General features: G+C 49.3%; 1 protein-coding gene across 2 annotated transcripts in view; it reads left to right on the top strand.

Annotated features, from left to right (window-relative positions):
* Window positions 1-24,226, top strand: part of LOC108795526 (calcipressin-2-like) — a 95,558-nt gene that overhangs the window by 27,969 nt on the left and 43,363 nt on the right. Inside the window, exon 1 of one of the 2 annotated variants that reach the window (XM_018566807.1) lies at window positions 22,588-22,680. The exons of the other annotated variant lie outside the window; for it this stretch is intronic. Coding sequence (XP_018422309.1) covers window positions 22,594-22,680 — 87 coding nt within the window. The 5' untranslated portion in view covers window positions 22,588-22,593. Of the gene's footprint in view, window positions 1-22,587; window positions 22,681-24,226 lie in introns of those variants that run through there. 2 annotated transcript variants of the gene reach the window in all.

Below are 24,226 nucleotides of genomic sequence, written 5' to 3'. Positions count from 1 at the left end.
ACAGGAACTGTCAGGACCAAACCAGCAGGAAAGGTTGATGTGCGCGGAGAGGGAAGGGAGTTGTGCATTTACCTGCATGGTGAAGAGCAGTTTACATTTGGAAGATACAGTAAGGGTTAATAAACACTGGTGGCTCATTCACACCGGGTGCATTGAGTTGTGTGGATCTGCATTGGTCAATGCAAAGACACATAGGGGTTATTCACAGAAGGGTGAAGAGGTTGGAGAAGTGAACAATCTAGAGCAGGGGTCAGCAACCTGCGCCTCCGGAGCCGCATGTGGCTCTTTCATCCCTCTGCGGCTCCCTGTCCAGGGGCGGAACTACCGCCGGGGCCTGAGGCTGTGGGGGGGGCCCAGTGAGGTCTGGTCCTGGGCCACCCCCTAGTGAAATATGCGGCAGTGCAGGGCCCCGCACTGCCGACGGACTTCTCAACAAGGGGGCGGGTCCTGTGACTCACCTCCTCTCCCGGCTGCGTCCCTAGTAACAGGCGTTGTGTACGGCCGGTACCCATGTGAGGGGTCTGGGCAGCCTGGGGGGCCTCTTACATGAGTATCAGCTGTACCAGGGGCGGCATGGCAGAGGTGACAGGAGAGGGGGTGGAGGAGGCCTGGCCACAGCAGCAGCAGGTAAGAGGAGTTGGGAGAAGGTACAGGAAAAGGGACCCCGGCGACCAGTCCACCTGAGGCCCTGCAGAGCCCACCATAGAGAGTCTCAGATGGGCTGTGCAGGATCTATGGTGTGCTCTGCAGGGTCACTCTCAGGTGCGCTCTGTGGTGTCTCAGGTAAGCCCAGAGTCCAGTGCGTTACTAAGCCCAGAGTCCAGTGCGTTACTAAGCCCAGAGTCCAGTGCGTTACTAAGCCCAGAGTCCAGTGCGTTACCAAGCCCACATATACCTATATACATGCTATACATAGCATAAAGGTAATAAACGATATATGCCGTGTTATCTTCAATTTAGATGTCAAAGGGGTTTTGTGGCTCCCGGTGCTTTCTTGTCTATGGGAAACGGGTCCAAATGGCTCTTTGAGTGTTTAAGGTTGCTGCCCCCAGATCTAGGGTTTATTATTTTTTACTTTTTTAATCACCTTTTAATTTTTTTAAATTATTATTTCTTATTATTTTGTACTAATTTGTTTATTTATATTTGTTTAATTAAAAAATGTTTCCACTTAACTTTATTGCTATCACACAGGAGCTAAAAACCCCTCTGTGATAGCAATTGGAGGTGACAGGTTCTCTTTATTGACCCTGTCACCTCCAGGACAGGAGTTCTAGCACGGGACGGAACGAACAAGCGGCTTTACACTACATTTAGCCCTGCCTTCCCAAAGCAGGGCTAAATGTAGAAAATAACTTGCTGCCCGGCGCCCGGAACTGTATGTTCTGGGCGTCGGAGGTTCCACATCGCTGCCGCCCCTCTGCTCCCTGCCGCCCCGAGGCTGGGCCTCGGTGGCCTTGTGGGGAATCCGGGCCTGCTTTCCAGTTCAGCTATATTGTCCTAGATTGTTCACTTCTCCTGCTTTCTCCAGACCCTTCACCCTTCTGTGAATAACCCCTATATAGAGAACAATTGTTTTCCATGTGCCCTGTTCACAACGTACAGACGAGTGGGAGTGCATAGATAAGCAGCACGTATGCATTTTATGCAATGCAATACACAGCAGCTTACCACAATTTGCCATTGTATATAGAGTTGAATGAAGTGTTTGTCAACTTTAAATAAAGTTTTTAAAAAAAAGTCAACACTGTGATGCAAATTTGCACAACACGCAACATAACATGCATCCATTGGGGTGAACAGGCTTTATAGTATGCGTTGAGTAGTTTTGGGCCTGCAGCGGGAAATAAAAAAAAAAAACTATGGGGTAAGTGTTTTTCCTCATAGTTCTCCTTAGGATCACGGGAGGACATATACTAGCATCCTCCTGTGACCCAAAGCTCAGTATATCGCAAGCTACAGCTCGCGATATACTGAGACCGCCGCAGCCGGGACGGATCCCGACAATGCTGTTGAGATCCACCCAGCTGCGTGATTGACAGCTGGCTCTGCCTATCAAGAGGCAGAGCCAGCTGTGCCCGCCACCTGCCCGTCCGTTCCTCCAGTCAGCGCTGGAGGATCGGAGAGGGGAGGGGGGAATCCCTCCGGGGAGCCGTGACTGACAGTTACTGCTCTCTGCAGGGACATGACCGAGAAGTGAGAGAACGCCGGTATGTGTTCGCTCACTTTACGATCTATTGAGCCGACCTGTGACAGTTTCATTGTCACAGGTCGGCTAGAACTATGAGGATGAGTGATTTTCACTCACCTCATAGTTCTCCTTTAAGTATACCTCAGGCAACACTTTGATTGCATGGATTAAGGCAACTGCCTAGGAACCATTACACACAATTACGTTCCATCCATTGGTATAATGAGACCCAAGCTGTTGGATGCAATGATATAAGGCTTGTTCCGGGGTAGTAATAGTGAAAGCTCTGAGTAGTCTATTACTTCTCTAGTAGTACTATGACTTCAGTAGTCTTGTAGGGGAATGCAAAACTTGCTTGAAGGGAACATAAGTTCGTTGACTCTCTGGAGGGTTGGGGAACATATTGGTGGGAACCCCACCCCCTTCCTCCACACTTAACACAGTTAGGGATGAAGCCAACCACAGCTTGAAGAAGCGAGGCCCCTCTTTCCATATTAGGACCAATGTCACTGGGCTTTGGGCTTGTGTCAATGGCATCAGCTTGAGACACTTTTGAGATCATTCAGTATTTGCGGTCCTCTGCATTTAACTTGCAGTTGACCTTTTTCTGACTTGTTTTTGACCTGCTTCAAGTGGGTTTTGCACTCCTGTAGTCTGGTACGGCAATGCAAATCTTGCTTGAAGTGGACATAAGTCCATCATTGAAGGCCCTTAGAGAGCTCCCGGGGCATACTGGAAAGTCAAAACACATATCTGTTGGAGCCGCTTCTCACCCCCTTCTCGCACTTAACAGTTTGGGGGTGAAGCCAGCCACAGCTTCAAGAAGCGAAGCCACTGCCTCCAAACTGGGGGCCAATGTCAACAAGCTTTGGGTTTGTGTTGATAGCACCAGTTTGAGAAAATTCTGAGAACGCCCAGAATTTATTGACCTCTGCATTTTTACTTGCTGTTGATTGCCTTCTGACTTGCTTTTAAACTGCTTCAAGTGTGTTTTGCACTGCAGTAGTCTTGTATGGGAATGCAAAACTTGCTTGAAGTGGACATAAGTCCTTTGTTGAAGGCCCTCAGAGAGCTCTAGACTTCAGAGCCCCCGGGGCACTCTGAAAGGTAGAGGAACATATCCGCCAACAGTTTGGTTTCCTTAAAGGTTGACTGGAAAACAGGATTATCTGTTCAAGTGGGTCATTTGCCAAAACCGCAGGAAACGATTAAACAGGATTGGGTGCTGGCCATGATAAAGCCGGCCACAGCTCCGCATCACTGGGGGATATGTTGTTGCTTTTCTTATACATTTTATCTGACATGCTGGATTCGCCTTCAGTTATTTGCAGGAATGTAACAGAAGCCGACTCCAGAAAGTGCCACGTTGTATTAGCCTGTGCCAGGCTGAGGGTGGCTGAGTGTTTAGGACTGGAGTGGAAGGTATATAGCGTATCCCAGTCATGGCTCAGACTGTAGCTGAAAGGTCACTCCCACTTTCATTTACTCTTATTGTTTATGTAGGAAGGACATAGCGCGCACTGCTTAAAGTGTCTCTCCAGGAAAAAAGAGGAAAAAGTATTCTGCAGGGTTTCCAAAATGCATTAACATGACCGAGTTCCTGACTTTTCAGAGGGGGTGACACCAAAATGACTGTCATTTTTGGTGTCACCCCTCCAATGGTGTCAACTGGGTGCGGGCCCACACCACTGCACCACAGGTATAATGCAAAGTCTCTCAATGGCCTGTGTTACCAGTGGCGGCCCTAATAACCAAAGGGCCTTGGTGCATGATTTTATCTTGGGCCCCCCGATCACACTGGTCCCTCCCGCCCCCCCCATCCCCAGCGGTCTCTAATGTTGCAGTAGCGTGCTGGACTTACCTGAGACCCTGCAGAGCACGCCATAGATCCTGCATAGCCCACCTGAGACTCTCTATGGTGGGCTCTGCAGGGTCCCATGTGGGCTGGCCTGGTCGTCGGGGTCCCTTTCCCTGTACCTCCTCCCAACTCTTCTTACCTGCTGCTGCTGGGGTCTGGCCTCCTCCACTGCCTCCCCTGTCACCTCTGCCATGCCGCCCTGGTACAGTTGATACCCATGTAAGAGGCTCCCCAGGCCGCTCACATGGGTACCGGCCATACCCCCCTGATGGCGGTGTTCTATCAAAGGTTGTGACTACGTTAGAATGTGTGACCGCCAATAGGTGAAGCATTCCAACGCTTTTCCAGTTGTTCCAGGGCAGATCGGCATCGCAAATCGCATGTGCAGGAGAACTGTTCTGCCTTGGAACAGCTGATCGGTCCTGAAATGTCACTTCTATCCGACTTTGCGATGCCGATCTGCCCTGGAACAGCGGAGAAAGCGTTGGAATGCTTCACCTATTCCACCTCCGAAAAACTGGGCGAGATTACGTTTAAATGTGTGACCACGTCACTGGTCACACATTCTAACGTAGTCTCAAACTTTGATAGAACAGAGGCTCTGTTTGTAATAATTTAATCAGACAAATAGATCATAATAGGGAACATTACAGTGTAACATTCCCCATTATAATCCACTTGTCTAATTACATGAAATGGCAGTACACAAGCCTCCCCCCCCCGCCGGCAGCGGTGTCCTTGTGGGGAAGTTCCGGGCGCAGGGTGTTAAGTTGCCCTCTCTACATTTAGTCCTGCTATGCACAAGCAGGACTAAATGTAGAGTGAGGCAGCCGATTGTTCGTTTACATGTGAACTCAGCGATGATGCCGAGATCACATGTAAACAGTCTGCAGCCTCCTCCCCTCCCCCCTGCACTTACCTCTCTCCTTTGGTTCCGTCCTCCGATCTCCCCCGCCGAGTCCGTCTCCTCACTGCATTGAGCGGCAGGGTTACTTTTAACCCTGCCGCTCCGTGTAGACTGTAGACAGTGAGAGGGGAGAGCTGTGCTGTGCTGTGCTGTGCTCTTCCTCTCTCAGCTGTCACAGGAGTTCTTGCACAGCGCTGTGCTAGAACTCCTGTATTGGAGGTGACAGGGTCAATAAAGAGAACCTGTCACCTCCAATTGCTATCACACAGGGGATTGTTTTCTTCTGTGTGATAGCAATAAAGTTAGGTGGAAAAAAAAATTAAATTGATAAATAGATACACACACGTCTCCTGTGACTCACCACCCCTCCCCTCCCGCTGCCTGTTACTATGGACGCAGCCGTGAGGGGAGGTGAGTCACAGGACCCACCCCCTTACCGAGAAGCCCGTCGGCAGTGCGGGGCCTCGGTGTTCTAACAAGCTGCGGGGGTGCCCAGGACCGGACCCCACTGGGCCCCCCCCAGCCTCAGGCCCCGGTGCGGCCGCACCTGCAGTAGTTCGGCCCCTGTGTATTACTTCATACAGATATGATGCAACAGTCTCTCAGTATTAAATGACGGAGATATTATTATAGACGGTCACAAGCAAAAATCCTATCAGTAGGAGAATGTGGAGCTGATAATGCAGATTGCACACACAGGGCTGCAGCAGCAGGTTGGAACTTTGCAGGGATGATAATGAAGAGTGTGCGCACAGAAATAAGAAGAATGCGGACTTCACACAGAGTATGATTGCATAATGGATCACCCTGAGAGCTCACACTGGGAATTGGTTGCAGAGATGAGAGTGCTGGGAACACACACAAGTCAGCAGCAGTGGATTGGATTGTGATGAGTCTCACAGGAATATTGGTCTTGTCGCAGATGAGGAGTGAGACGAGGTGAGACTCCATGGCTGCTGATTAGCTCTCCAGGAGGAAAGGAGGGAGAGGCTGCTGTGTGAGACAGAGATCCAACGTCTTAAGGTGCCCATACACTGTACGATTATGTACGATAATTGCGGGAAATCACGCCATTGTACGATAGCTGCAAAGTGTATGGAAGGCGTGCGACCGTTTCTACTGTACGATCGCAGGTCTTCCGTCGAACAAGCAGGCTGGAAAACCCGCCGAGAATCGTACGATTATCGGCGGGTTAGTGGCGTGCTTGTTCGACAACTGCTGAACGGGCCGGTGTGCGCACGCGTACAGTGCCCGTTCAGCATTGCAGTCATCGGAAGCCCGCCCCTCAGCGGGGCAGGCTTGCGATGATCGCAAGTACGATCTGCCTGTCCAAGATGGGCAGGTCGTACGTTTTTTTAATTACTTTACAACCCTCGCAAGACAAAAGTCTTGCAAGGGTTGTACAGTGTATTGCCAGCTTTGCAAATTACACAGACGCCGGCTGAACAAGAGGAAGAGATCAGGTGACACAGTGAGACCTGATTGGAGCTCTACTCTGATCCTGGAAGGTAAGTATATTACAGCTTCTTCCTCTTCAATATATAATGAAGTGGGACAGCCGCATATGCGCCGAACGAGATTTCCAGACCAAGAGTTTTTGAATACATAATGAAGAGGCTGTAATATACTTACCTTCCAGGATCAGAGTAGAGCTCCACCCCTCAACCAATCAGGTCTCACTGTGTCACCTGATCTCTTCATTATGTATTAAAAACTCTAAACCCAGGACTGTTCATCTACTGCACATGCGCCGGATGTGCCACTTCATTATATATTCAAAACTCTGGGCCCGGAATTTTCCTCAACTCTGAGCCTAGGACTTTTCCTCTACTCCGGGCCTTTTCCTCTACTCTGTGCCTAGGACTTTTCCTCTACTCCGGGCCTTTTCCTCTACACTGTGCCTAGGACTTTTCCTCTACTCCGGGCTAGGGACTTTTCCTCTACTCTGTGCCTAGGACTTTTCCTCTACTCCGGGCTAGGGACTTTTCCTCTACTCTGTGCCTAGGACTTTTCCTCTACTCCAGGCTAGGGACTTTTCCTCTACTCTTTGCCTAGGACTTTTCCTCTACTCTGGGCCGGGACTTTTCCTCTACTCTGTGCCTAGGACTTTTCCTCTACTCGGGGCTAGGGACTTTTCCTCTACTCTGTGCCTAGGACTTTTCCTCTCCTCTGAGCCTAGGACTTTTCCTCTACTCCGGGCTAGGGACTTTTCCTCTACTCTGTGCCTAGGACTTTTCCTCTAGTCTGGGCCCGGGCCTTTTTCTCAACTCTGGGCTCGGGACTTTTCCTCAACTCTGGGCCGGGACTTTTCCTCTACTCTGTGCCTAGGACTTTTCCTCTACACTGGGCCTAGGACTTTTCCTCAACTCTGGACCCGGGACTTTTCCTCTACTCAGGGCCTCAGACTTTTCCTCTACTCCGGGCCCAGGTCTTTTCCTCAACTCTGGACCTGGGACTTTTCCTCAACTCTGGACCCGGGACTTTTCCTCAGCTCTGGACCCGGGACTTTTCCTCAGCTCTGGACCCGGGACTTTTCCTCAACTCTGGACACGGGACTTTTCCTCAACTCCGGGCCCGGGACTTTTCCTCAACTCTGGGCCCGGGACTTTTCCTCAACTCTGAGCCAGGGACTTTTCCTCAACTCTGGGCTCGGGACTTTTCCTCAACTCCGAGCCAGGGACTTTTCCTCAACTCCGAGCCAGGGACTTTTCCTCAACTCTGGGCCCGGGACTTTTCCTCAACTCTGGACCCGGGACTTTTCCTCAACTCTGGGCCGGGACTTTTCCTCAACTCTGGGCCCGGGACTTTTCCTCAACTCGGGGCCCGGGGCTTTTCCTCAACTCTGGGCCCGGGACTTTTCCTCTACTGGTCCCTCTCTTTTTGCCTCCAGCAGCTGTTTGAAGCAACGTCACATCTGGTCTTTAGCCTGTCCTGTACGGAGTGCTCCGCCCACCGCTCATACAAGCAGGAGGTTAAGTAGTCACATGGCTGCAAACAAAATCAGTTAAAAAAAGGTATTTTATTGTCGATTGTTAACAGTGACAAAGCAGAGGGTGAAAAAGCAATGACATAGGGCTAGAGACCACTGGAGGGAATGAGCATATAAATGTAATCATTGCTACTACGGGGATAACAATGGTTACATTTATACGCTCGTGCTCTCCAGCCGTCTCTTGAATGGTTACATTGTATCTTCTTACTTACTTTCCTTATTTCCTAGGATCCTCAGCTCCATCTATTGGTCATAATGAGGTATTTTACTTATCCCTTCTGTTCTTTATGACTGAACCTATGGAAGAACATTCGACCAGAAGAGACTTTGTACTAAGAACATTTGTTTTCGCCCCATTCTCATAACATTTTGTTTACTCGCACAGAACAAATGTACCTGCAGTATCGCTGGATGAATAAGCTGCGGCAATTTTTTTATTAGACCCCCTGAGTAAGCACATGAAACCATTGATATTCATCCCTGCGCAAAGGAGCTGTCAGGATCCAGAGCACCCCCAGGTGGAGCTGGAGCCAGGTCCTGCAGTTCATGTGCTCGCCTGCGGGTGTCTCCAGCAGCCAGGGACTGTAAGGAACCTGCAGCTCCAGTACTCACCTGCGGGTGTGCCCCAGCTGTGACTGATCATCCCATCACCTGGTGCTTCCTGGGAGGGTATTTAGGCCCTCCCTGCAGTCAGGAAGCTGGCTCAGTATTGCGTCGCCTGCACTTGACTGCTACCTGAACCCAGCTACCTGAACCCAGCTACCTGAACCCAGCTACCTGAACCCAGCTACCTGAACCCAGCTACCTGAACCCAGCTACCTATCTGCAGACCTGTCACCGACCCGGCTTGTTACCCGACCACTCTTCTTGGATCCTGTTTCTGTACCGTGCTGCCCTCCTGTTAACGACCTGGCTTGTACCTGACCATTCTTCCTAAATCCTGTACTGTGCTGCCCTCCTGTTAACCCTCCTTGTTACTTCACTGCTAAACCTGTGGGGGGTTGAGGGGGTTAGTAGTTTTGTTTGATGGTAACAAATAAACTGTGCATAGAACCCTATCCTGTGTGGGCATATTAATTTGGTCATCCTGCGTGGGTACCTGCATGAGGTGTGAGGACGCCTGTACACGGTACCCTGACAGGAGCTTACAATCTAAGATCAAGTAATCAGACCTAGTCTAGGGACAATTTGGTCAGAAACCGGTAAAGGGTACACGCGCCAGTCAGAACTGAAAATAAAGCCTTGAAATACATACAGGGCGCACAGCCCACCTGGCTCAGTGACTTATCAGTTGTCCAGGCATGACCCTGCTGCCTACAGGGCCGGTGCTAGACTATTTTGCTTCCTAGTCAAGACCAGCTACTTGCATCCCCCCCCGCCCCCCTCTCGTGCAGCTCCATTATCCTGCTGGCTAGCTTCCGCAGGCGACAGGTGAATGTAAGCAGCTGGGAGCAATATCCAGACTGCTATTGGCTATTTCAATTTGAAATAGCCAATAGGAGACTGGCTATTGAAACACCACATACTGAGTAGAGGAGTGGACCTGAGAGAGGAGAAAGTTGTCTCTCGGTTCTGCTCCTATACTCAGTGGTTGGGTTCAATAGCCAGCTTGCCATAAGCTTTTGGAATTTGAAATGTGGGGGGGGGGGGGGGGGAGTGAGTGGTCAAGGCTGCACCCTAGGCATCAGTGCGCCCTAGGCGGCTGCCTAGTTTGCCTAGTGGCAGCACCGGCCCTGGCTGCCTACAATCATAAACCTGTGCTGACAGAAGTGCCAGGGAGGCCACCGCAGACTTCTGAAAATACGAGTTGACTGGCTGCCAGGTTGATCTCATCAGAGCTGACCATTAGAAAGACAATCAGTCTATAGATGCAATATTACATAAAGATTAAGGTAACAATGACAGCAATACAGATCTCGTACAGTATGGTGCGCTCATCTCACTACAATGTGTCCGTTCTGATTGGTCCCCAGAATCTTCCTCGCCCAGTATGAATAAACACACATGGGGACAGGTTGTGTGCGCGGAGGATCTCATTAATGGGAATGAGGCTTCCTCTTTGCATGGGATCCTAGCTCATCATCCCAGCGCTGGAGCAATCTGAGCCGCCTCTATTTTTAGGGCCACGCACGCTTTTTTCTTTGTTGTATTAATAGAGTTTGGCCCGGGCCGGGTGGAAAGTGACTTTGTTGCGGCTACATGATGTCACCGTTCCCAGGCCTGGTCTGGAATGTCCGCCCCCAGGGAGGGGGGGGGGGTACGTTTCTTCATCTCTCCTCGTTATCAGTCTACTTCTTTCCTTTTAAGGATGCCGCTCTCCGGGATGGCGCTGGGTTATCACGACACATAAGTGGGGTACAAGAGGCCACTAAGTGACAGGTGACGTCCTAGTCAGAGCGGCGCTGTCGCTTTAAGCTACTTAAAGGGCCACCGCACAGAAAATGATTTTATGAGTTGTATTTAAAAAAAGGATTTGTAAGATTTATAGGTGACTTTGTTATCATTTCAGACAATTATTTGAAAGAGACGCATAAAGAAACAAGAAATAATAGCAGAGGGCAATGAATTCCAACACATAACCAGCTTCCTGCCCTTTAATTAATAGAACAACTAGAAATGTGTTTCCGCCTTTTGCCTCCAGTGGAAGCTTATTACTCATCAGCGCCATCTAGGGGTAATAGGGGAAATTCCTATACTCATCAGGACAATCTTAGCGTAATGGGGGAAATTCCTATACTCATCAGGACAATCTTAGCGTAATGGGGGAAATTCCTATACTCATCAGCGCCATCTAGGGGCAATAGGGGAAATTCCTATACACGTCAAAGCCATCTAGGGGTAATAGGGGAAATTCCTATACTCATCACCACCATCTAGGGGTAATAGGGGAAATTCTATCCTAATCAGCGCCATCTAGGGGTAATAGGGGAAATTCCCATACTCATCAGCGCCATCTACGGGAAATTCCTATACTCATCAGTGCCATCTCAGGGTAATTGGGAAATTCATATACTCATCAGCGCGATCTAGGGGTAATAGGGGAAATTCTATCCTAATCAGCGCCATCTAGGGGTAATAGGGGAAATTCCTATACTCATCTGGACAATCTTAGCGTAATAGGGGAAATTCCTATACACGTCAAAGCCATCTAGGGGTAATAGGGGAAATTCCTATACTCATCAGCGCCATCTAGGGGTAATAGGGGGAATTCCTATACTCGTCAGCGCCATCTAGGGGTAATAGGGGAAATTCCTATACTCATCAGCGCCATCTAGGGGCAATAGGGAAAACTCCTATACTCATCAGCACCATCTAGGGGTAATCTGGAAAAATCCTATACTCATCAGCACCATCTAGGGCAGGGGTGGCAAACACAAGGCCCGCGGGCCGAATCCGGCCCGCCGGACCTTGTAATGTGGCCCGCACAGCAGCCACCTCATTTTGCTCCGTCTCCGCCTCCGCCCTATCTCATGGCCCTATGTGATACATCACTGCAAAAACCTACGCCGGCCACAAGATGGCGCTCCGTTCCATACCAGTGATATGACCATTGTGTTCTCTCCCCCACCTTCTCATCTACCGCGCATGCGCAGATTGGGGGTCGAGCAGCGCTTCGGGCCGAGAGGCAGCAGGGGATGGAGAGGGAGTGACCCGGGGTCCGGCAGGGGATTTGGCTGGGTAAGTGGCTGCGTGTATGTGTGGGGCAGTTGCGGAGGAAGCGGAGTGCATGGTGCTGGAAGTTGCAGTGATGGTTGGTGGAAGGTGTATGCTGTGTAGGAATGTGCAGCAGCACCAGGCGTGGAATATAAACGTGTGATAAGGATGTATAGTCATCATCCAGAGGTGCAGAGATGGGCACATGTGAGTAGATGCATAGTCCTATACAACCGGCCCTTTGAGGGTAACCATACTGCTGATGCGGCCCCCGATGAATTTGAGTTTGCCACCCCTGATCTAGGGGTAATAGGGGAAATTCCTATACTCATCAGTGCCATCTAGGGGTAATAGGGGAAATTCCTATGCTCATCAGCCCCCCCAAATGGGTAATAGGGGAACTCCAAAGACATGCTGGAAGGTTATTTGGCTCCTCTCTAAATTGGCCCTTTATGTATGCATGTGAGAGAGGGGCCTTAGACTGTAAGCTCTTTGAGGGCAGGGACTGATGTGGATGTGCTCTATGTAAAGCGCTGCAATAACTGTCGGCTCTATATACCTTTAATAATAGGGGAAGTTCCTATACTCATCAGCACCATCTAGGGGTAATAGGGGAAATTCCTATACTCATCAGCGCGATCTAGGGGTAATAGGGAAAACTCCTATACTCATCAGCGCGATCTAGGGGTAATAGGGGAAATTCCTATACTCATCAGCACCATCTATGGGTAATAGGGGAAACTACTATACTCATCAGCACCACCTAGGGGTAATAAGGGAAGTTCCTATACTCATCAGCGCCCTCTATGGGTAATAGAGGAAATTCCTATACTCATCAGCGTCATCTAGGGGCAATAGGGGAAATTCCTATACACGTCAAAGCCATCTAGGGGCAATAGGGGGAATTCCTATACTCGTCAGTGCCATCTAGGGGTAATAGGGGAAATTCCTATACACGTCAAAGCCATCTAGGGGTAATAGGGGGAATTCCTATACTCGTTAGCGCCATCTAGGGGTAATAGGGGAAACTCCTATACTCATCAGCACCATCAATGGGTAATGGGGGAAATTCCTATACTCGTCAGCGCCATCTAGGGGTAATAGGGGAAATTCCTATACTCATCAGCGCCATGTAGGGGTAATAGGGGAAATTCCTATACTCATCAGCACCATCTAGGGGTAATAGGGGAAAATCCTATACGTCAGCACCATCTAGGGGTAATAGAGGAAATTCCTATACTCGTCAAAGCCATCTAGGGGGAATAGGGGGAATTCCTATACTCGTTAGCGCCATCTAGCGGCAATAGGGGAATCTCCTATACTCATCAGCACCATCAATGGGTAATGGGGGAAATTCCTATACTCGTCAGCGCCATCTAGGGGTAATAGGGGAAATTCCTATACTCGTCAGCGCCATCTAGGGGTAATAGAGGAAATTCCTATACTCGTCAGCGCCATCTAGGGGTAATAGGGGAAAATCCTATACTCGTCAGCACCATCTAGGGGTAATAGAGGAAATTCCTATACTCATCAGCGCCATTGAGGGGGTAATAGTTTTATTATGCGGGATCTTTTTGTATAACAATATTGTCACTTGTAAGTTGCTAACACTGAAGATGGCCATACATTACATAGATTTTTGTATCAAGATTCATGTGAAAATCTGGTCAGAACATAAAATAGTGCCATCGAAGACTTGAAGAATGTCATTCAAAATTTTGTTTAACATTTGACTTTGGCAAAAATGGAGTTTCTCAAACCAAAAAAACAAACACATTCACTGTTTGAATTTTGTTAGAGAAAGAATTCCGGACAACAATGAATAATACTATTAAATAATAAACGCCCTTTGTAAACATTGTTTATCTGTCTTGGTTTGTCCTTGAAGAACCTATTAAGCCGCAAGTTCAATTTTTACCCTGCATGTACCAACACGTCCCGGCGGCCAGCGGGTTATTGTATATATCGGGAGGATTTTTTTAGATAACTGAAACCAAATGCTTTTCACAATACTGCCATCTGCTGGTCAGAAGCTTTTCATTATAGTTCTGATGTTCTCTGAATGATTTTTTATTCCAAAACCCAATAATTCTCTTTTATTTGATTTCTTTTATCCTACAGCAGTGTTTCACAACCCATTTTTCAGTCATAGCACCCTTTAAAAGTACACAAAATCTCCAGACACCCCAGTGTAAAAATAAATAAATGTAAAATCGGCGTTTGGTCCCCCCAAAAATACCATTATTCTAGATGGGGTCTAGTATGGATTTTAAGGGGAACCTCAGACAGAAAACAAAAAAATAATGACATGGGGTTAACCTCTTCTCATCACATCCCCCCTGTTTGACATCAGGAGCCCCCCTCCACATAAGGAGCCCCCCCTTTACATCAGGAGCCCCCCTTCACATCAAAATCCCCTAGTCCTACCTTCAAATCAGGAATCCTTCACATCGGGAGCCCCGTTCTACCTTTACATTAGCAGATCCCAGTCCTACCATCACATTAAGAGCACCCAGTCCTACTTTTACAATAGGTGTCCCCTGTCCTACCTTCACATCAGGAGCCCCTTGTCCTAGCTTCACATCAGGAGCCCCCTGTCCTACCTTCATATCAGGAGCCCTCTGTCCTACCTTCATATCAGGAGCCCTCTGTCCTACCTTCATATCAGGAGCCCCCAGCATTCCTTCACATTAGGAGACACCTATGCCTACCTTCACACCAGGATCCCCCACCCTACATTCACACCAGGTGCCCCCAGCCTACCTTCACATCAGGAGCCCCCTGTCCTACCTTTACATCAGGAGCCCCCTGTCCTACCTTCACACCAGGAGCCCCCAGCCTACCTTCACATCAGGAGCCCCCTGTCCTACCTCCACATCAGGAGCCCCCTGTCCTACTTTCACACCAGGAGCCCCCAGTCCTACCTTCATATCAGGCCCCTGCCTTATCTTCACATCTAGGGGCCCCTGTCCTACCTTCACATCAGAAGCCATTTCATGGAATTGGATAAACTGCGAAATGTCTTCAACATCCTGGCTGCATGAGACCGTTTCTTGGACTTCTTTGTACATGGTGAATGCAGCTCTGGCCAAAAATTGGCCTTTTTAAAGAAGTTCCAGCATACGGTATCCTCTGGCTTGCTGTTAAGCATCACTGAAAAAGGAATTATTACACATATCGTTTGTATCTATCCAGAAGCTCAGAGTTCCTAATGACAGTTAGCAGAGCCCCGATGAAGGGAGATCGTTCGGCCCCCGAAACGCATTAGCTGCCTTTTTGTTTTTTTCCCTGCTGACGCTGGTGGAATTAATAAAACACTTTGGTCTCTAAGGACTTTATTTTGGCATTCTCTTTTATCCAAATTATCTAGGAACTTCTCAATTTGGGAAACCTCCATGGTGGAGGGTAACCCCCATTTTGTGGAGAGCTCCTGAGCACTAGCCATTTAGTTATACTGAGGAATTTTGTCACTTTGGACTGAAGATTTGTATCCAGGGCCTCACCTTCACCTCCTCTTAGGGTCTCTGGTGAACACACAGCCCTCCTTAGTTCTTGGATCCCGGGACAATTCAATGTTCAAGGTTTGGCTGATAAAGGTCCCTTTTGTGGACTGTAATAGGTATGTTATTATTATTATTAGGAACGCCCACTCCTCCAGACCGATATCCACCATTTCAATGGGCTGCCTTATGTGTGACAAATGTGCCAAAGACGCCCATGTAGCTTTTTTGAGCTTCATTGTTTTTTTTTTACGCCACGTTTGCTTGCCATGTTTGGGGTACCACTCACAATCATGGCAATGTATGCATGACACACATTTTCTGGACATTTCGTGAATGCGTGCAAATTTGCGTGATTTTGCACTGGTACGTGCATGCGTGGCAAGTGACAATGGGGCCTGCTTACAATGAGGCAAAGGTGTTTGGCTTCCTAATCAGGTGTTAGGGTTGCCACCTTTTCTTCAAGTGAAACCCGAACACTCTAGCGTCGTGCGCGGAATTTTTTATTTTTTTATATTCTATAGAGGAGGGAGTAAGGAGACTGGCTATAGAGGACTATGAATCCCAGCCATACATTATACAGCAATACAAATGTACATGAAGGGTCATGGGAGGACATATACTAGCGTCTTCCCGTGACCCAAAGCTCAGTATATCGCGGGCTATTGCCCGCGATATACTGTGAGCGCCACAGCCAGGACGGATCCTGACAATACTGTCGAGATCCACCCAGCTGCGTGAGTGACAGCGGGCTCTGCCTATCTAGAGGCAGAGCCAGCTGTGCCGGCCCCCTCTCCCAGCCATTCCTCCACTCAGCGCTTTAGGATCGGAGAGGGGAGGGAATGCCTGCGGGCAGCGGTGACTGGCAGTCACCGCTTACTGCAGGGAGACGATCAGGAAGTGAGCAGATCGGCGGCATGTTTCTGCTCACTTCCCGATCGATAGAGCCGACCTGTCACAGCTTCTTTGTCATACGTCGGCTCTAACTATGAGGATGAGTGGAAATCACTCACCTCATAGTTCTCCTTTAAGTGCTGGTATCGGCACTTAGTGTCTTGTGTCCGGGTGTCAGCTGGCCTGAAACCCAGACACAGGACTCAAAAACCGGACTGTCCGAGTGAATCACGAACAGGTGGCAACCCTACCAGGTGTGGACCTTAGGACTACGACAAACACCCATAAACACTTCCTCTAACACCAGTAAGGAGATTTTCCCTTGCTTTGTACCCTGTTTAAAACTTCTCAGCTCTGCCTTTTTACCCTCCTGTTTACTGCTAGCAAGCAGTAGAAATAGGCAAAAAGTAGATAAAAAACAAAAAATGCTTTAACAGTGGTTTAAACTTGCCCCATTTTCGCCGCATGCTCCCGCTCGAGAATCCAAAACTGCCGCAAAGCATCTTGGGGCGTGCGCATTCACAGTTCGGATTTTCGCCCGGGAGACGAGCAGAGACGCAAGGTAAGTCTATGGACGCGTGCACCCGAATGCAGACACCGTGGGATCGGAAGTGCCAGCAAGCAGAGTAGTCAGCGCTGGATCGCAGACCCGCCACACCGCTGGAGGGACAGATGAAAACATCAGGAAAGAAGATCAGATTAAGAAACCTCATATAAGGTAAATGCTAACATTAACATTGGGGGGAGGGAACATTTTTTTTAACTTTATCACTTTAATACAAACCTTATAAAGCATTGCACATAATGACCACAAGGGGGAGCCATTCCACCTCCCCTTTATTATAAGGATTTTTCCATTGATGATACATTACTCATTCTAAGGTCATACAGACATTATCTATATTCTCACGGTCGAAAATGTAAAGCAGACTCCCTTCATCCCACCTCCTTTCCCTGGACAGGTTTCATTTTATAATACAAGATAACACAGTTGTTAACTCTGTAAGTGATACTTTGCATTTGTGTTTGGGGCCTTCTGGGACCCCATAAGGGACCCCGGCATAACATGCAAGCAGCTGAAGGTACCTGCTACAAAGTGTAAGTGGTGTATTAACAACCCGCAGGTTCACTTGAAGTAGTGACTCACAGGCTGCCCAACCTCTGTGCAAATGTCACATTTTGATGTTTTCTTTTTTTTCCATTGTAATCATGCATTAAAATTTGTAGAAATGAGTAATGTTCCCTGGAAAGGATAAAACGGACTTGACCCGGGGTGACTAAACTCCTCATGCAGCTGTATATATATAGCTATACGACGATCATCCATAACATTATGACCACTGACAGGTGAAGTGAATAACGGCGATTATCCTGGAAGTGGGGGCGATGTATGAGGCAGAAAGTGAACATTTTGTCCCTGAAGTTGATGTGTTGAAAGCAGAAAATAAAATGGGCAAGTGCTTCACAGTTTGTTGCGTATCAGGCTGCGTAGTTGCGGACCGGTCAGGGTGCCCATGATAACTCGTGTACACCGCAAAAAGAGCCTACAAAGGGCATGTGAGCATCAGAACTGGACCACGGAGCAATGGAAGAAGATGGCCTGGTCTGGTGAATCAGGTGTAGCCCCTACCACCTTCTGTGGAGTGGCTACTAGAAACTTAGTGTTGCCAGAGCTGTAGTCAGTCTGGCTGAATTATAGTTGGCATTTATCTGGTTAATTCCAGGTGTTCTTACATTGATTGTACCTACCTGAGTGGGGTGTGACACTGCTGCAGTGTGGGACATCCAATGGGGAACATTATGAGTGTGTGTGGCTCACCAGCCAATCGATGGGGATTTCATGGCCAGTGGTACATGTTGGGGAAATGCATATATACTCAGGGGAATTGCCATGTGCTCAGGGTAGTTCCAGGCTGGCTGGAGATCCAACCTGTACCAGGCTTAGGCCTAGGGTAGGAATTCTCAAGTGTGGGAAATGTTTTGCTAGCTTCAAGCCTGCAGGAAGCCTCCTATGTTTATTGAGGAGGAGGAGAACCAGGGAAGCTGATGGCTGCTGGAGGTGCCCGGTACTGGATTGGACCTCAAGGGCAAGTCTGCTGTCTCTCCTACTGAAAGATCTCATGCCTATCCCTCTTCAGCTGTTGCTCAAATACCTAGTGTCAGTGTGTGCTCCTATTGATCCTGCATTGTGCAATACTGAAAGGGAACTGGTGAGTCTGGAGTTCTGTTCTATCCTTTATTTGCCATGGATGTCCTAAGCCCTATACCCTCTCTCCTTGAAGTTCTAGAATAAAGTTCCTTCAGCATCATATCTACAGTCTGGATCTCACGTTATCGGTCGCCACAGAGGGTGGTCACTGCTATTGGTGCAGCCAGGTTGGTAAAATCCCTTAGACAGGCTATAGAAGACCTGGTTATCCAGCGGCTCCCTCGGGGGGTGAACACTACACACGTTTACTTTTACATCATGTGGATGGCCGGGTGTGTGCCGCTTACCTGGGGAGGAGATGAGACCAGGAAGCACTATGGGAAGAAGACAAGCCGGCGGAGGCAGCGTGATGCTTTGGGAAATGTTCTGCTGGGAAACCTCGGGTCCTGCCATTCATGTGGATGTTACCCGTACCACCGACCTAAACATTTTTACAGACCAAGTACCCCCCTTTATGGAAACGGTATTCCCTGATGGCAGTGACCTCTTTCAGCAGGATAATGTTCCCTGCCACACTGCAAAAATGGTTCAAGAATGGTTTGAGGAACACAGCAATGAGTTTGAGGTGATGACTTGGCCTCCAAATTCTCCAGATCTCAATCCAATCGATCATCTGTGGGATGTGCTGGAAAAACAAGTCCGATCCATGGAAGCCGATCACCTCACAACTTATAGGATTTAAATAGGATCTGCTACTGATGGCTTGGTGCCAAATACCACAGCATACCCTCAGAGGTCTAGTGGGGTCCATGCCTTGATGGGTCAGTACTGTTTTGGCAGCAAAAAGGGGGATCTATTCAATATTAAAGGAGAACTATGAGGTGAGTGCTTTTCACTCACCTCATAGTTCTAGCCGACCTGTGACAATGAGACTGTCACAGGTCGGCTCAGTAGATCGGGAGGTGAGCGAACACATACCGGCGTTCGCTCACCTCTCGATCCTGTCACGGCTCTCTTCCGTGACAGGGGAGGGGCTGGATTCCCCCTGCTCCGATCCGCCAGGGCTGACTGGCGGAACGGACGGGGGAGGGGGCGGGTACAGCTGGCTCTGCCTCTAGATAGGCAGAGCCAGCTGTCAGTCACGCAGCTGGGCGGATCCCAGAATAATTGTCGGGATTCTCTTCAGCTGCGGCGTCTCAGTATACCGCGAGCTATGGCTCGCAGTATACTGAGCTTAGGGTGACAGGAGGACCCTAGTTTGTGTCCTCCCGTTACCCTAAGGAGAACTATGGGGAAAAGCCTTAACCCCATAGTTCTCCTTTAAGAACAAAGTGGCCGGTAATGCCTGTTCCTTCAATAGACTTCCTGCATATGGCGGGTCTACCATGTCTTTTAATGGACAGCCTGTATATGGCAGGCCTATCACAACCTTCACTAGTAGGGAGAATACTTGTCTGTACAATGTACACACAATGGAGGACTCACCTGGCAGTGACAGATCCCAAGTCTTTCTGAGCCTCATTCATCAGAGTGTTGGGTCTTCCAGACTGGTTTTCAATACACGGGGCAGCAGCTGGCATGGACACCTGAATCAAGGGTCTTCTAACACGCCATTCTTGTCAGACGCAGAGCACAGCTCCTTCCTGGCAGCCCAGGTCTGATGTACTCAAGGCAGACTCCCCAGAGCAAAAATAATGTCACTGAAGGACCCTTATTGTGAAAGTAAATGAAGGGAATTTATCAGAACTGGAGCAGGCAAAATCAGAAGCAGCTGAGCATGGCAACCAATCATCTTCTCTCTTTCATTTTCAAATATTAACTGAACAAACTGAAGAGAGAAGCTGATTGGTTGCCATGCACATCTGCTCCAGTTTTGATAAATTCCCCCCAATATCTTCTGATAACTGTATGCTGTTATAATTCTCCTATAAACTTCAACATATTAAAGCTGAACGCCAAACTCAATCATTTTGACCTAAATATATTCCTCAATAGCCATAAAGGATACGAAAAAGTAGCAGTGACATCATCACTGTGCCGCACATAGCCTGTGCAGAGAGCTGAGTTGTGGGAGGGACTCAACAGGCCCCACCCACTATAGGATACTATAGGAGAGGGGCGGAGAGAAGACCAGTCACCCTGCTCCAGGAGAGAGATCAGCAGTGAGCAGTCTTTATTATAGGAGAGGGTGTGAACAAGACCAGTCACCCTGCACAAGGAGAGAGATCAGTAGTGACCGGTCTTTATTACAAGAGGAGGTGGAGACAAGACCAGTCTCCCTGCACAAGGAGAGAGTTCAGCAGTGACCGGTTTATATTACAGGAGGGGGCAGAGACATGACCAGTCACCCTGCTCAAGCAGAGAGATCAGCAGTGACCGGTCTTTATTACAGGAGGGGGCGGAGACAAGTCCAGTCACCCTGCTCAAGGAGAGAGAGAGCAGTGCCCGGTCTTTATTACAGGAAGCTCCTGCACAGGGGAATAAACTGGACTCAGAGGAAGTGGGTTGAATTTTGCTGGCCATCTAGTGGCAGAAAAGAAGTACTGCAGGGAAAAGCTCTGGATTGAAGTTGAATTTTGTGGCAAAAGCTTCTTTCGTTATATGAATCTTTTTATTTCCGGCTGGAGTTGTGCTTTAAACATAACTGTGTCTTGATTGACACTAAAGTACAGGTCCACTATAAGGTGCTGGTCATTAGGTTGTTAGGTCATAGAATGGTTCAGCATCCCCAGTGCTCAGCCATTCTTCCACCTGGTCTGTTAGCAGGGACCATTTACATTATTATGTCTCTTCATCCTTATAGGTACAATAGGCCATTGGGTGGGTGAGAAGGTGGACTGTGATTTACACTAATGGCTCCACCAGGATACTTATTACAGCTTATGGCCACTTGTGGTAATTGTCTGCCGTGACTGCCTGGATGTCACGGTGTGTTGGGGGGTTTGAGGGGCTCAAGTGGCACTTCCTCAGCCTGTAATGACATAAAAGAAATGCCATTAAATGTAATGACTCATCAAATACAATCAAAGCACAAAATAGTCACTTCATACATGGAATACACTGCAACGTATATACCTGTCCCTAGAATCTCTCTCTCTTCCCCCCTCTCTCTCTTCCCCCTCTCTCTCTTCCCCCTCTCTCTTCCCCCTCTCTCTGATTTTGGAGGGACCGCACATTTTGTCCCGGGGCGCCTGGAGATTCGGCGTGCCTATGAAGGGGTGCCGGGACTGAAGGTGGGAATCAGTTTAATGGAAGTCTGCTCGGATTGTGTTGCCTGGCAGCCTCCGCTGTCACCGCAGTCCCGGCATCATGGGGGGGGGTGTCGCTCAGGTCCTGGCGGGGGGCACATTCAGTACATAATCATGTCAGGTTTGCTCGGCTGCGCTGCCTGCATATGAAAGGCTTTGACGTCACTTGTGTCAGTGCCGGCGGTGATGTCACTGCTGGGAGAGAGAGAGAGAGACGGCTCCGGCTGTTACTACGCTCGGCTCGCTCGCCGTGGAGGCACACATAGAGGAGAGCGGCTCAGCTGTGACAGAGACGCCCATTGTTACCGGGCTCTTGTATGGTCCTGTGCAGGACGAGCTGCCGGGGGCCACAGCAAGGACTGACCAGCACTGCCAGGGGCCACAGCAAGGACTGACCAGCACTGCCAAGGGCAACAGCAAGGACTGACAAGCATTGCCAGGGGCAAAAGCAAGGACTGACCAGCATTGCCAGGGGCAACAGCAAGGACTGACAAGCATTGCCAGGGGCAACAGCAAGGACTCAGCACTGCCAGGGGCCACAGCAAGGACTGACCAGCACTGCCAGGGGCCACAGCAAGGACTGACCAGCACTGCCAGGGGCCACAGCAAGGACTGACCAGCACTGCCAGGGGCCACAGCAAGGACTGACCAGCACTGCCAGGGGCCACAGCAAGGACTGACCAGCACTGCCAGGGGCCACAGCAAGGACTGACCAGCACTGCCAAGGGCAACAGCAAGGACTGACAAGCATTGCCAGGGGCAAAAGCAAGGACTGACCAGCATTGCCAGGGGCAACAGCAAGGACTGACAAGCATTGCCAGGGGCAACAGCAAGGACTGACCAGCATTGCCAGGGGCAACAGCAAGGACTGACAAGCACTGCCAGGGGCAACAGCACGGACTGACCAGCATTGCCAGGGGCAACAGCACGGACTGACCAGCATTGCCAGGGGCAACAGCACGGACTGACCAGCATTGCCAGGGGCAACAGCAAGGACTGACCAGCATTGCCAGGGGCAACAGCAAGCACTGACCAGCATTGCCAGGGGCAACAGCAAGGACTGACCAGCATTGCCAGGGGCAACAGCAAGGACTGACCAGCATTGCCAGGGGCAACAGCAAGCACTGATCAGCATTGCCAGGGGCAACAGCAAGGACTGATCAGCATTGCCAGGGGCAACAGCACGGACTGACCTCTGCCATGCCGGCCCGGAGCATGGACTTCGATGTCACCTCGCTGGTGGCGTGTGCGGTGGACATGGAGGTCTTCAGCAGCCAGGACATCAAGGTAGAGTACACGCGGAGCATTGTTCCTGGTGGTCGTGCTGTGACTTGTAGTGCCGCCATAAATAGACCCCTGACTCAGGAAGAAAGATGGAACGTTCCGCAGGTTAGCGGTCCTCAGGGGTGCTGGAGTTTTCTTTATCTTCACCTGATAGAGAGGCACTTCCTGTCCCCAGGTGACAACGCTAGCTCGCTGTAGGGGCAGGATTCCAAAACACCTCCCTGTGTCCTCATTCATCTGTAGATAAGCAGCGTTGTCACCCTAGCACAGGTCTACAATACACCTCCCTCTGTCCTCATTCATCTGTAGAGAAGCAGCGTTGTCACCCTATGGCTGATCTACAAAACACCTCCCTCTGTCCTCATTCATCTATAGAGAAGCAGTGTTGTCACCCTATGGCTGATCTACAAAACACCTCCCTCTGTCCTCATTCATCTATAGAGAAGCAGTGTTGTCACCCTATGGCTGATCTACAAAACACCTCCCTCTGTCCTCATTCATCTATAGAGAAGCAGTGTTGTCACCCTAGCACAGGTCTACAAAACACCTCCCTCTCTTATCATTTATAGATGCAGAAGCAGGGTTGTCACCCTAGGGCTGATCTACAAAACACCTCCCTCTATCCATATTTATGTATGGAGAAGCAGCGTTATTACCATGGGGCAGGTCTACAATACACCTCCCTCATTCCTTATTTATCTATATAGAAGTAGCCTTGTCACCCTAGGGCTGCTGTACAAAACACCTCCCTCTATCCTCATTTCATATACACAGCATTGTTATCATAGGACAGGACTACAAAACAACTCCCTCTGTCCTTATTTACTTATATAGAAGCAGCATTGTTATCGTAGGGCAAAGTCTACAAAACACCTCCCGCTTTCTTCATTTATCTATGGAGTGTTGTTTGCCTAGTGGAGGACTACAGAACACTTCCATCTCTGCTCATTTATTGATGGGGCAGCAGTATGTTCCTCCTAGGGCAGGACTACAAGACACCTCCCTCTCACCTCATTTATCTATAGAGAAGCAGCGTTGTTGCCCTTGACTACAAAACACCTCCCTCTCTACTTATTTAGATACCTCCATCTCTGCCCATTTACCTAAGGAGAAGCAGCGTTGTCACCCTAGGTCAGGTCTACAAAACGCCTCCCCCTGTCCTCATTTATCTATAAAGAAGCAGAGTTGTCTTCCTAGGACACAACTACAAAACACCTGCCTCTCTCCTCATTTATCTATATAGAAGCAGCGTTGTCACCCTAGGACAGGACTACAAGAAATCCTCCCTGTGTCCTCTCTATCTATAAAGAAGCAGCGTTGTTCTACACTAGTAGCGCGCGTAATTGTGCGCCCCAAAACACTGTGGCCGCGCTGTTATCCCTGTTATGAGTTGATCTCCAGTCACCTGCTTGTCGCGCTGATCCTTCAGTATCACCTGAGTCACCGACCCAACACAAGTACACAGCATGGGAATGATGACCTCATTCCGCCTTCACTGGTTGCATGCTTGCTCCTTGTTCCAGAACTGTGGTGGAACGAGGGACACTGG

This window comes from Nanorana parkeri, unplaced genomic scaffold, assembly GCF_000935625.1.
Source record: "Nanorana parkeri isolate BGI_ZX_2015 unplaced genomic scaffold, ASM93562v1 scaffold977, whole genome shotgun sequence".
Lineage (NCBI taxonomy): Eukaryota > Metazoa > Chordata > Amphibia > Anura > Dicroglossidae > Nanorana > Nanorana parkeri.
This window is presented reverse-complemented; position numbering and strand designations above follow the sequence as displayed.